Source organism: Ursus maritimus, unplaced genomic scaffold, assembly GCF_017311325.1.
Source record: "Ursus maritimus isolate PB19 unplaced genomic scaffold, ASM1731132v1 scaffold_4, whole genome shotgun sequence".
Classification (NCBI taxonomy): Eukaryota; Metazoa; Chordata; class Mammalia; order Carnivora; family Ursidae; genus Ursus; species Ursus maritimus.
This window is the reverse complement of record NW_024426552.1, coordinates 52308738-52322039: the sequence shown is the minus strand read 5'-3', so window position 1 is coordinate 52322039 and position 13302 is coordinate 52308738. Positions and strand designations below refer to the sequence as shown.

At 36.9% G+C, this 13302-nt stretch overlaps 1 protein-coding gene across 11 annotated transcripts in view; it reads right to left on the bottom strand.

Annotated features, from left to right (window-relative positions):
- The window catches only part of BBX (BBX high mobility group box domain containing), a 265993-nt gene that overhangs the window by 78552 nt on the left and 174139 nt on the right, over positions 1-13302 (bottom strand). For all 11 annotated transcript variants that reach the window (XM_040621187.1, XM_040621192.1, XM_040621196.1 and 8 more), the window contains one exon: positions 4784-4979. In XM_040621187.1, the coding sequence (XP_040477121.1) occupies positions 4784-4979 (196 nt within the window). The remainder of the gene's footprint in view (positions 1-4783; positions 4980-13302) is intronic.

Here is a 13302-nt window from a genome sequence, read left to right as displayed (position 1 = left end):
TCTTCTGGGATATGTGGGAGCATCACTGGGGGGGGGGGGGAGCTTTACCTAGAATTCTACTATAGACACCTACATAGCAATCACCTGAATACTTTATTTCCTCAGAATGCTGCCATTATGTTAGACTGCATTTCTTAGCATTCATATATGACAACACCACATACTTTGTTACATTATAAATCACACACTGAATTACGGAGTTCTGTTTTTAACTTTTTGAGGACCCTCCATACTCTGTTCCCTTAGTGGCTGTACCAATTTACAAGCAACAGTGCACAAGGGCTCCCTCTTCTCCACATCCTCACCAGCACTTGTCTTTCTGATAATGTTCATTCTAACAGGCATGAGGGAGTACATCACCGTGGTTTTAATTTGCATTTTCCTAGTGACTAGTAATGCTGAACATCTTTTCGTGTACCTGGTGGGCCTTTTGTACATCTTTGGAGAAATGTCTATTCAGAGCCTCTGCCTACTTTTTACTTGGGTGTTGGAGTTCCTTATAGATTTTTGGATATTAACTTCTCAGATATGTGGTTAGAAAATATTTTTCCGCATTCTGTAGGTTGTCTTTTCACTTTGTTGATGCTTGCTTTTGCTACATAGAAGCTTTGCAATGTAGTCTCTCACTTGTTCATTTTTTATTTTGTTGTTTGTGCTTTAGGTGTCATATCCAATAAAGACCATTACCAAGATGTATGTCAAGAAGCTTTATTCCTAAGTTTTCTTCTAGGATTTTCATGGTCTCAGGTTTCACAGTTAAGTCTTTAATCCACTTCATGTCAATTTTTTATGGTTTAAGATATGGGTCCAGTTTCATTTTTTACATGTGAATATCCAATTACCCCAGCACCATTTCTGGAAAAGACGATCTTTTTTCCATTTAGTATTCTTGGCTTCCTTGTCAAATACTGGTTGATTGTGTATGTTTGGGATTATTTATGGGCTCTTGATTCTGTTCCATTGGTCTATCTGTCTGTTTTTTATGACAGTACCATATTGTCTTAATGACTATGGCTTTATAGTATAGCTTAAAATCAGAAATTATGAGGCCACCTGCTTTGTTCTTCTTTCTCAGGATTCCTTTGGCTATTTGGGGTCTTCTGCGGGTCCATATAAATTTTAGGAGTGTTTTTTCTACTTCTGTTAAAAATACCATTGGAAACTTGATAGGGATTGCATCCAATCTATAGATGGCTTTTGGTAATATTGTTTTAACAATATTAATTCTTCCAATCCATGAACACAGGACACCTTTCCATTTATTTGTGTCTTCTTTAATTTCTTTCATCAGTGTCCTGTAGTTTTCAAAGATCTTTTACATCCTTCGTTAAATTTATTACTAAGTGTCTTATTTTGATGCCATTGTAAATGGGATAGACTTAGTTCTTTTCCAGAAAATTTGTTGTTAGTGTATAGAAATGCTACTGATTTTTCTATGTTAATCTTGTATCCTGCAACTTTACTGAATTCATTTATTAGATCCAATAGATTTTTGGTTAAGCTATAGGCTTTTCCAAATATAAAGTCATGTCATCTGCAAACAGATAATTTTACTTCTTCTTTTTCAATTCTGGTTTCTTTTATTTATTTTTCTTGCCAATTACTCTAGCTAGGACTTATAATATCATGCCTAAGAGTGGTGAGAGTGGACACTCTTGTCTTATTCCTGATATTAAAAGGAAAACCTTTCAGCATCTCACCATTAGGTATGATATTAGCTGTGGACTTGTTGAGGTATGTTTCTTTTGTGCCTAATTTGTTAAGAGTGTTTATCACGAATGGATATTGGATTTTGTCAAATGCTTTTTCTGCATCTACTGAGAGGATGATTCTTTTTATTCTATTAATGTGATGTATCACATTGATTTATTTATATATGTTGAACCATCCTTGAATCCCCAGGATAAATCCCACTTGATCACGGTGAATGATCCTTTTAATGTGCTGCTGAATTTAGTCTGCTAGTATTTTATTGAGAATTTTTGAATCTATATTCATCAGGGATATTGGCCTATAGTTTTCTTTTCTAGTAGTGTCCCTTTCTGGCTTTGATATTAGAATAATGCTGGCCTTGTAAAATGAGTTTGGAGTGTTCCATCTTCTTTGATATTTCTGGAAGAGTTTGAGAAGAACTAGTGTTAACTCTTCTTTAAATGTTTGGTAAAATTTACTAGTTAACCCATCTGGTCCTGGGCTTTTCTTCATTGGGAAATTTCTAATTACTAATTCAATCTCCTTACTCATAATTGGTCTACCAAGACTTCCTATTTCTTACTGATTTGGTGTTAGTAAGCTGCATGTTTCTAAGAATTTCTCCTAGGTTTTCCAGTTTGTTGGCATACAGTCATTCATAGTAGCCTCTTATGATCCTTTATATTTTTCTGGTATCAGTTGTAGTGTCTCCTTTTTCATTTATAATTGTGTTGATTTGGGTCCTTAATCTTTTTTCTGTGGTTAGTCTGGCTAAAAGTTTGTTGATTTTATTTATCTTTTCAAAGAGCCAACTCTTAGTATAGTTAACCTTTTCTCTTGTTTTTCTGTTCTCTATTTCACTTATTTCTGATTGAATCTTTATTATTTCCCTTCTGCTAACTGGAGGTCTGTTCTTTTTCTAGTTCCTTAAGGCAGAGAGTTAGGCTGTTTCTTTGTGATCTCCCTTGCTTATTAATGTAGGCATTTGTTGCTATGAACTTCCCTCTTAGAACTGCTTTTGCTGCATCCCACAAATTCTGGTATATTAGGTTTCCATTTGCTTGTTTCAAGAAACCTTTTATTTCCCCCTTAATTTCTTTTTGATCCATTGGTTGGCCTAGAGAATGCTGTTTAACTTTTATGTGTTTTTGAATTTTTCAGTTTTCCTCTTGTTTTTAATTTCTAGTTTCATGCCATTGTGGTCAGAAGATAATTGGTATGATTTATTCTTTTTCAATTTGCTAAGACTTGTTTTGTGGCCTAAACATATGGTCTATCCTAGAAAATGTTCCATGTGTGCATGGAAACAACCTGTGAACATTGATGGATGGATGAATGGATAAAGAAGATGTGATTACACACACACACACACACACACACACACACACACAGAGTGAGATATTATTCAGCCATAAAAAATGGGGAAATCCTACCATTTGTGACAAAATGGATGCACCCTGAAGGCATTATGCTAAGTCAAATAAGTCAGAGAGACAAATGCTATATTATCTTGGGGCGCCTGGGTAGCGTAGTCTTTGAAGCGTCTGCCTTCGGCTCAGGGCGTGATCCCGGCGTACCGGGATCGAGTCCCACATCGGGCTTCTCTGCTAGGAGCCTGCTTCTTCCTCTCCCACTCCCCCTGCTGTGTTCCCTCTCTCGCTGGCTGTCTCTCTGTCACATAAATAAATAAAATCTTTAAAAAAAAAAATGCTATATTATCTTACTTATATGTGGAATATTAAAAAAGAAAGAAAGAAAGTTAGAAAGAAAGAGAGAAAGAAAGAAAGAAAAAAAAAGAAAGAAAGAAAGAAAAGGAAAAAAAAGAAAACACAAAAGAAACCAGACTTCTGCTTATCAGAGGCAGAGAGAGGGTAGAGGAAGGAAGAACTGGAGGAAAGGTGGTCACAAACTTCTACTTACAGCATAAATAAGTACTAGGGATGTAATGTAGAACATGATGCCTATAGCTGACACTGCTGTATGACAAACAGGGAAGTTGTTAAGAAAGTTAATTCTAAGAGTTCTCATCACAAGGAGAATTTTTTTTTCCTTTTTCTCTTTTCTTTTTATTGTATCTATGTGAGGAGATAGATGTTAGCTGAACCTATTGTAATCATTTCACAATGTATGTAAATCAAACCATCAGTCTGTATGTCTTAAACTTATACAACAATGTAGGTCAATTATTTCTCAATAAAACTGGATTAAAAAAAAAGTGTTATCATAATATTGCTCAACTTCCTTTCCCAGGCTCTCCATACTGCAAATGGTTCAGTGCTCTCATTTTGAAGAAAATCTGTTTATAATAAGTGACATAGGAACCATTAAGGTCAACAGCAACTTCATAGCTTCCACCCTGCCCAATCCCCCAATTTCATCCTGGAAAACTTCTCTCTTGATTACTGCACTGCAATAGCCAGGAAGACAGAGCCATTTGCAGAATGAATACAAGTACTTTATTTCACGGTAATAAATGCTTTAGCATTCCTTACCACCCAAAGAGTATTAAAGGTCCCATAACAAATGGGACCATCTGGAAGTTTTAATTTGCCTGGCTCATACAGGAATGGGGGTGGGGGGGGTAGGATGGGAATTCCTTCCAAGAAACAGCTGTCAGATCCATCTCAGACTTGTGATGGAACTTTTCATATTCTTGCCCTAGATGTTTCAAATCCTCAGATGATCAACATATTTACGGCTTTTTAAGTACCCACAATAACAAAGATACTTATTGGGATAGCTTAATACTATGTATGTCTCTGTAAGCTACTTTGTTACATTATAAAATTCCCTGAGCTCTTAATCTCCACATTGTGGTCTGCCTTTCCATAACGTCAAAGTCAGAAATTCACATATATGTATAATGACTCCACTACTTGGTCCATACTCCCTTTAATTATATACATACACTCTATGTGTATTGTGTTTCAAAGCTTTCAGATATGCTATATCTTTGCATTGCTTCACATTGGTTATAAATTGTGCTTCTCTCTATGTATATATTACATATATATATATAATTTTTAAAAATACTATCTAAATGTATTGCCTTGTCCTTAAAAAGAATAATTGAAATAATGCCTAAACTCACCAGCCATTCCAAAATTTAGCTGAGGCATTTCTTCAGTCTTTGCTTTCTTAGGGCTTGGCAAATCTCTTGAAGAGTCAGATGGGAAGGCCCATGGTTTCTTTCGTGGATTGACAGTGGGTGTTGGGGATTTCACAGGCTTGTTTGTGGTAGGACACCATTTGTAGCCAGGATTTGCTTTCATAAATGCATCTTTATACTATAAATAAAGAATAGATAACAGATTTCAATTAATATACAGACTGAAAAAGTTCCAATAGCCTTTATATCTCACCCCCCCACCATTAAATATAAATGAAAAAATACTTTCAATAACTTCTATGGCTTTACTTATAGAAGAATGATAATCTGAGCCCAGGGCTTTAGAGACAGGACATGGATTTAACTCCTAGAAAGTTCATTTGTGGAAGATGGGTCCAGAGGCAACAAATTTCTATCCTTTGACCCACATCTTTTTTTAAGTATGCAAAAAGATGTCTTACCACGGTAGAGAGGGAGTTATTTGTAAGGGAAAGAGCAAGGGCTTTGAAGACAGAAAGAGCAGAGTTCAAACCCTAGCACCTCCACTTAAGCTAGACTGACCAAAGACCGACACTATAACCTCGCTGGGCCTCATCTTTAGCTTCTACGAACTGAGAACACCACCACCAATCCATAGGGTTATTGTAAATCGCGGTGCGTTGTTTGGCACCCGGTTCCGAGTGGGTATCACGTACACATTACAAACTGTGAGTCAATACCAGAGCCAGTAACCAGATTCTGCTCACGGCTTAATTTGGCAAGTATGCCAAAAATACAATCCCTGCTTTGATGTACGGGTAAGGCAAATGCAGACAAACTTAACAAAGCAATGTATACAGTTTTGGGATAAACAAGCTACGATCAAGAGTGGTGAGAAGGGGAACAAGGTAGGAAAAACCGATGTATAACTCTTCAGGTGAGGATGCTGGGCCATGTGGAGGAAAAAGCACACCTCAGAGAGACTGTGGGTTCACTTCCAGACTACAGCAATAAAGCAAGCATCACAATAAAGCCAGTCAAATGGATTTTTTTGGCTTCCCAGTGTATATAAATGTTACGTCTACATTATACTACAGTCTATTAAGTGTGCAGTAGCACTCTACCTTAAAAAACAATGAAATATCCTAATTATGCTAAACAATGCTAACCATCATCTGAGCTTTCAGCAAGCTGTAATCACTGAACACAGATCACCGTAAGAAATGTAATAATGAAAATTTGGAAATATTGCTAGAATTACCCAAAGGTAACACAGTGACACAAAATGAACAAATGCCATTGGAAAAAAGGTGCCGAAAGACTTGCTTGACACAGCGTTGCCATAAACCCTCAGTTTGTAAGAAACTAAGTATCTGGGAAGCACCAACATCCCAGGATTTTACAATGAGCACGTGCGACTGCAAATGTGAACACGCTGAGAGCTGTGATGTGTGATGTTGCACTTTACGTCTTCAACTTGGAGGTTTCAACCTTCACTAACCATAGCCTCCTTTTCCCTTTATTTTTGTGATTTTTTTCCTGTAACTCTTTCTGCCAACTCCGTTGCTTCTTTCCCCTTTTGTGGCAATAAAACTAAATGAAATACATTTATTGCTATTCATTATACATTGCCAAAAGTTATATCATCTAATAAAAATGTATTTTCCATGTATTCAATTATTCCAACTTGCTAACTGCTAGATACTTTATTAAATCAATACAATTGTTTCAATCCCATAAGCTTGCCCTTTAAAACGCTCACTCTAAGTGTAAACTAATTTAGTATATGCTCCAAATAGCTTTTTATTTAACCCAACAGGAAAAAAGATTCTTTTATCCTTCGTATAAGAAGAAAGGGGATATAATCCAAATAAACATTTCTATTTTTTTCACTTTAAATCATGTAAATGAAAGCTGTACTGTAGGTCATATAATGCGAGTGTTAATAATCAATGGTTTAGAATTATCCCCAAATTATCTTAACTCAAGTTTTCTGAATAAGCTTTTTTTTTTTAAAAAAAGCAAAAACAAAAAAACCCTAAAAGCTGTACCTCTTGCATGTTGCTACATGGGTACATGTCGACAGAAGGGAAGCACAAAATAGTGAAAAAATAGTTCCACTTTTCTTTCTAGAATAATTAAAATGAGGATGCAAGGCCAGAGCCAAACAAGAATTTACCATCACAGAGCAGAATAAATTTGGAGGTATCCACTGTGATATAAGAGACACCCTACTCCGGTGCATTCACCTGCGTGGGGGATTTACATACTAAGCTGAAGCAGACAAATAGCCTTGCTTCCCGTCTGAAGGTGGAAAGTGACAAATGGTAGGGGAGGTGAAAATGGAAAGAGCAGACACATGCATCATTATTGTGTCCCAGGAAAAGGCACATGGGCTGGTTTGTCAGACGAACAGTCATCTGGACAAAGGTCACCACTCTACAAAATGACAAAAGACTTTCAAACAAATTAATTAACACATTTGTCATGAGAAATAAAAAATTTTTTTGGAGTTTTTAAAGAAGCAAGTCCCAGTTGTGAACGATGCTGGACTAGATGACAGACACCAGTTCAGAGCATGAATTAAAGTCTCTGCCTTCAAACTGTTTACAATCCACAATGAGTCACACAAACTTTTTTTTTTTTAACCCGTGGTTCATAGGCCTTCCCTAGTTCAGGCATGAAAAATGGTTTTGCAAAGGATCTGTAAAAGGGGAAGCTCCCTATGGGCTGGAGAACAGAAGGCGAGAGAAAGTCCTGGAGGATGTGGGGTTTTATGGAAAATGATTACTGAGAATTCACTAGAAGGGTCAATACTGTGTATCACAATAATAACCTCGCAGGTCCTTAAACTGAATGTAAATGAGCAGGAACGAGATAACGCTCAATAGCTCAATCAAAAATGTACTAAGCAAAAGCATTAAGAACGTGAGAGAGAGGAAAGAATAACACACAGTCCTTGTCCTTTAGGAATGTAAAGTTTACATGGGGATGTCATAAATTTATGTAAAGACACACTTGAACACCAAGTGAAGGCGGAGGCAGAAAGAGCCTCGGAGTCTGAGGATGTCTCTCTGTCCTTGGAACTGGACACCTCATCAATCACTTGCTCTGATTCAACTATAAGAAACAACAGAAAGGCTTAATCATTTGTTGTGATGAGGTTATTAGGAAAGGGATTATAGAGAAGGCTGAGTAAGGGAGAAATGAAGGAAGACAGTATATAGTGTGAAGCAAATAGCTGAGTGAAACCGTTAGCATGCTGGTCAACTATGTGGACAAAAATCCATCGTTAGAGGATTTAAAGGGCCAAAGAGATAGGCCCTGTCCATCTGGATCTCCAGGGCACGGCTCTTCATGCTGGGAGTGAGAGGGGAGCCTGTTTTCATCCAGGAACATCAATCACGGGCTATTGGTCCAATCTCGTGGATAATTAACCCCTTGTTAAAATACTGATTTTCAAAAATCTCTCGTTAAAATAAAAATTCACCTGATGGTTTCCATTTTTTTTTCTTCAAAGTTCCCAACTGCTTAGATAACCTAAGTGCATCTACTTTACAGACACGGTTTGTCATTTATGCAAGGTGCTCAGCACACGCTGGCTCCCTTCTCCTGATCCCAACCACCACAACACTTCATCAGCAATAACAATAAGTCACTGTTACTCAGTAATGGTTAGCGCACACCCTTTGCCGTGGTAGTCTGTTTCCTTCATATATGACAATGACATTATTATATACCACAAACAATACTCAATTTATGTTTATCTTTTAAAAAGTGGGTCTCAACATTAAATACCTTTCTGGAACATTTATAAGAATGAAAATTTGACTTCAAAAAGCACCTTAATGTTAATGAAAAATACACTAACTATTCTCCAATTACTTGTTTTTAATGGGGGGGGGGCATCTAAAATCCAGTAGAATTTCTAGCTATTATTACAGTCCAGATTTTTTTAACACAGTGAAAAGAATGGCAACCCTGGAGAGGTCCAGGAGTAAGGACCCCTGGAAATGTCTATACAAATAAAGACAGCTGATTCTGGTGCCAATATGTGAAATAGCACCATGATTAAAAAACAAACAAATAAACAAAACAAAACCTACCAGAACCACAGAGGAGAGACTACAAAAAACTATCCGATTTTTAAAAAACAGATCGAACACATTTTTTTATTTTGTAACTCTGCAGGGGTTTAAGTGACCCCTCGCATAATAAATTTTGAGACAGCTGTACCTCTTCCCACGGGCAGCAGAAACCACATTATCCAAGGCTGGGAGAGGAGAGGCGGATGCTTGACAAGTGTCACTGATCTGGAGATTCAGCTCTAAAACTGTTCATTTAGATAATAAAACTCAAAGCACTATCTGATCTGAATTATTTTTACTAGATATTTTGAACAGGAAGAAAATGAGACTATTATGTGACAGAACATGGAATTCAGTTTATGGTTTTGACAGAACGAAAATATTTTAAGCTATACATTAACCTGCATGACTTTTATGATAAAGCTACTCCAATAAAAATTATACACTTCAAAAAGAGACTTAAATAAGCGACCAGGAAATTGTTTGGTTCCACTATAGAAAATTTATAAAGGAAAAACTAGGTTGGCTGTAGATAAGGTTACCTAAATTGGCTGTAAGGATTATCATGGCAACAATGGTTCATTTTCATACATAAATTTTTTAAAAGGACAATTTTACTCCCTAATTTAAATCAGGAGAAAAGTCAGTTTAATTAGTTAGCACTAATAAAAAAAATCAAAATTTCAGAATTTCTTTTAACATGTCATTTTCTTACCTTGTGAAAAGCAGATAGGGATCTGGGAAAGAAAACATTATTTACATTTCTGAAAATGTATTAATAAATTCATACGTTAACTAATTTGAATTGTAAAATGTGTAAGTTTTCTTTTTAAAAAAATGTGTTTGCTAAGGTTTAGTATTTTCCTTAAACGATTCATACTTTCTCCTTACAAAATCATTTATGGTATGAATTTGTAATTTTTCAAGCAGGGCAAAAATTAATTTTTATCTATATCCCTTGAATGGTCACCATTTCCAAAGTAATCAAGATTTACTGCAGTAACGTCTTACAGAATATTGGAGTTATAGTCCCTCAATCAATCTAAAAATTAGTATCTTTTTTTTTTTAAAGATTTTATTTATTTATTTGACAGAGACAGCCAGCGGGAGAGGGAACACAAGCAGGGGGAGTGGGAGAGGAAGAAGCAGGCTTCCAGCGGAGCAGCCTGATGTGGGGCTCAATCCCATAATGCTGGGATCATGCCCTGAGTCGAAGGCAGACGCTTAACAACTGCGCTACCCAGGCGCCCCCCTAAAAATTAGTACCTTGAAACCAATACCAAAATAAGTTTTAAGAGACTTAGTTTAAATTTTCCATATATCACTCGCTGTGGGATCTATTTTTCATCACTAGCTATGGCTTCTATAATTTTATTTTATTTGAATATTTAAATATTAGTGTTAACTAACTGGACTGGTATTTCTGAAGTCAAGTAGTTAGCTCACTCAGCTGAACATGTATCCTGTTAGAGGCTATCAATCACACTGGAGAGTATCTGCCATGTTGGGCAAACCATACAACTCGTTTTGTTGGCTCTGGGGTTTCAGTTTTGCATTCTAGTAGCCCTTCATTTTGTTAACAGGTCCTAATAAAAATCATAAATAATCACTTGGTAGAGAAGAATCAAATACAAACAAACTCCAGTTTGCATATCAGGAAAACGACAAAAACTACCATTGGTAGAACACTGAAGCTTTACGGAATGATTGTGTGTACACTGCCTTATTGGCATTTCACTCAACCCTACAGGGCAGGGCAGGCATCTTTACTGACATTCAGAGGCAGAAGCCCAGAAAGATCTGACAAGGGAGAAAGCCAAGTCCAAGAACTCAAGCTCCACTACTACTAACTTGCTTCCTTGGATAAGTCACTTTACTTTCTGGGCCTCGGTGTCTCCATCTTTAGCTGTTGGGGAAAAAAAAAAACCTACCTCCTGGGATTATTATGAGGATTAAATGAGTTAAATATTTATAAAAGAACCCTGGGCAGAATAAAGCAATACTCAAAAATTGATTATTATCATCTCAAAAATGAACACTTGAATACTTTTTTTAAAATACAGTAAGAAAGGGGCACCTGGATGGCTGTCAGTTAAGCATCTGGCTCGATTTGGGCTCGGGTCATAATCTCAAAGTCTTGAAACTGAGCCCCAGGTCAGGCTCCGAAATCAGCAGGAGTCTGCTTGAGGATTCTCTCTCACTTTTCTCCCTCTGCCCCTCCCCCTGCTCATGCTTGCTCTCTCTCTCTCAAATAAATAAATAAAAATCTTAAATAAATAAATAAATAAATAAATGCAGTAAGAAAGTCCTGATATCTGGAACACAGGAACAGAAAAGGTATCAAAAACAAGACCTCCCATGAAACATGGAGCCTAAGTCTTTGGTTTTACTGTCCATGTCCCCTCAAAGTAGCAGGGCCCCTATTAAGTCATACTCAGACAATCCCATACAGAATAAATCATGTCATTAGATGTAGCCAAAAGTGGCTGACAGAGGACAGCAACAAACACCAACAGCTGAGGGTGGGCCCAAAAGACTGATTCATGGAAAACCAAAGAGGAAATTCAAAAGAAGAATTAAGAATCATTCACCATGTAGAGAAAAATGTGACTATAACTTATTGTTGACAAAGGTCTCGCCAAATTACAAATTATAAAATAATTATTGTTTGGAAGTAATGGTTTGAAATTTTCAAAAATATTTGAAAGGCATTCTGAATGCTTGAAGTAAGGAAGTATATAAACAAAATTTTAAGTAAGGTTTCCAGGATAAATATATAAAATAAAGGGTTTAAGGGAACAGGCAGGTTTCATCTACTGGAAATCACTTACGTGTAACAGCAGTTTCTCAAGGATGCTGGAAAAATGAGGTGCTACTCTAGTTTAGTGGTATGCAAGGTGCCACAGCATGCTTGTAAGAACACGGATGCTGTTAAGCATGATATGTGTGACAGTAAACAAAAATTCCCTACACTTATAATATATGAGAAAATGAGAGTCTGTCCTCTTTGGAGAAAAATCCATTTCTAATAAAGCCAAAGCAAGGGAATAAATAGTTTAGTTTTATCTTTAAGAAATATGAAGGAAGAATCAGTTACTAAAACTCCATGGAGTTTTGTGGTGATGAGAATCTTTCCAGGGTACTGATGGCAATAGATACAAAAGGCTATTATAGTTTACCTTCAGGTTGCATTTTATTGCATTTAATTCCATAGTTGTTTTATTGCCATACAACTGAACCTTCAAACTCGTCAGCCTGGTCTCATGAATTTTGTCTTTACAACATTTCCTGCTAGTGTCCTACACATATCCTAGGCTCAGGGTAAGACAAACTTTCTTGTTCCTGAAATTGTTCTTACTATCCCACATCTGCTCTTATCCCTGCCTTTCTCTCTGAATCCTACACCAAAGCCCAGAACACATACTATCAACTCCATAAAGCCTTTTCTGAAATATCCCCACTAACATCCACCCCAGCACAAGCAGACTCTTTCCGTTAGACATTTTAGTGCTACCATTTTTACCATAATTAGCTCAAACCTCTTATCTTGTAGGCATCTAAGTAACCAGCACATAGTAAAAGAATGCTAGTCAAACAGGCAACAGTATCCCAGCTCCACAATGTGCGCGTGGTCAAGATATCAACTCCAAAGGGCCCTAGATCCCTGCTCTAAAGAACGGGGACAATTGTAACTGACTTTGTGTTTGTGCTTCTGTAAAATGTCAGGCTTGGGATGAACCAATCAATCAATAAATGCATGCATTCTGCCTTATGCCTCTGATCTTACAAAAAAGAAGGGAGATGGTATTATAAAGGTATTCAAATTTGTTTTTGACTTTCCAGATCCCCTCCTCTTCTTGGCACCTACTCTGCTCTTCCTGGAGGTCTAGATAGGTGATCTTCTAAACTGACTGTAAATTAATTAATTCTGACCATTAGTTTAAATGACAAGTGGAAGGTTCCAGCAATATCCTAGACAAAAACACAGATTTGTATTCCGGTATTTGTAAGAGTGCGGACATATGATGTTAAAGCGAAAAGTAAGGCCGCTCCTGAATCTCCTACCAGCAGTCCCACCATCAGAAACCAGCAGTCCCACAGCCTGGGAACATCCTTAACCCTGAACTATCACACGCACTGCTGAGTTTAAGAAAATGACCCATGTTACAGCCTTAAGATGGTATTATTTACATTACTTATAACCAGTTATTGCTCTAATGAGATTCATCAGACAGCATGAAACCCTCATTCAACCCTTTCCCCCCCCCCCAACAATGCAAATGAGTACTGGGCAATAATTCAAGAAACTGAAAACAAATCCCAGAATGGCTGTTTGCTCTCACCAGATGCACTAAAAGATAATCAGGAGCAAGAAAAGCATTAGAGAAAGTTTTAACAGGTTAAAAAAATAAACCCTCCCAAGTTGTATTACTT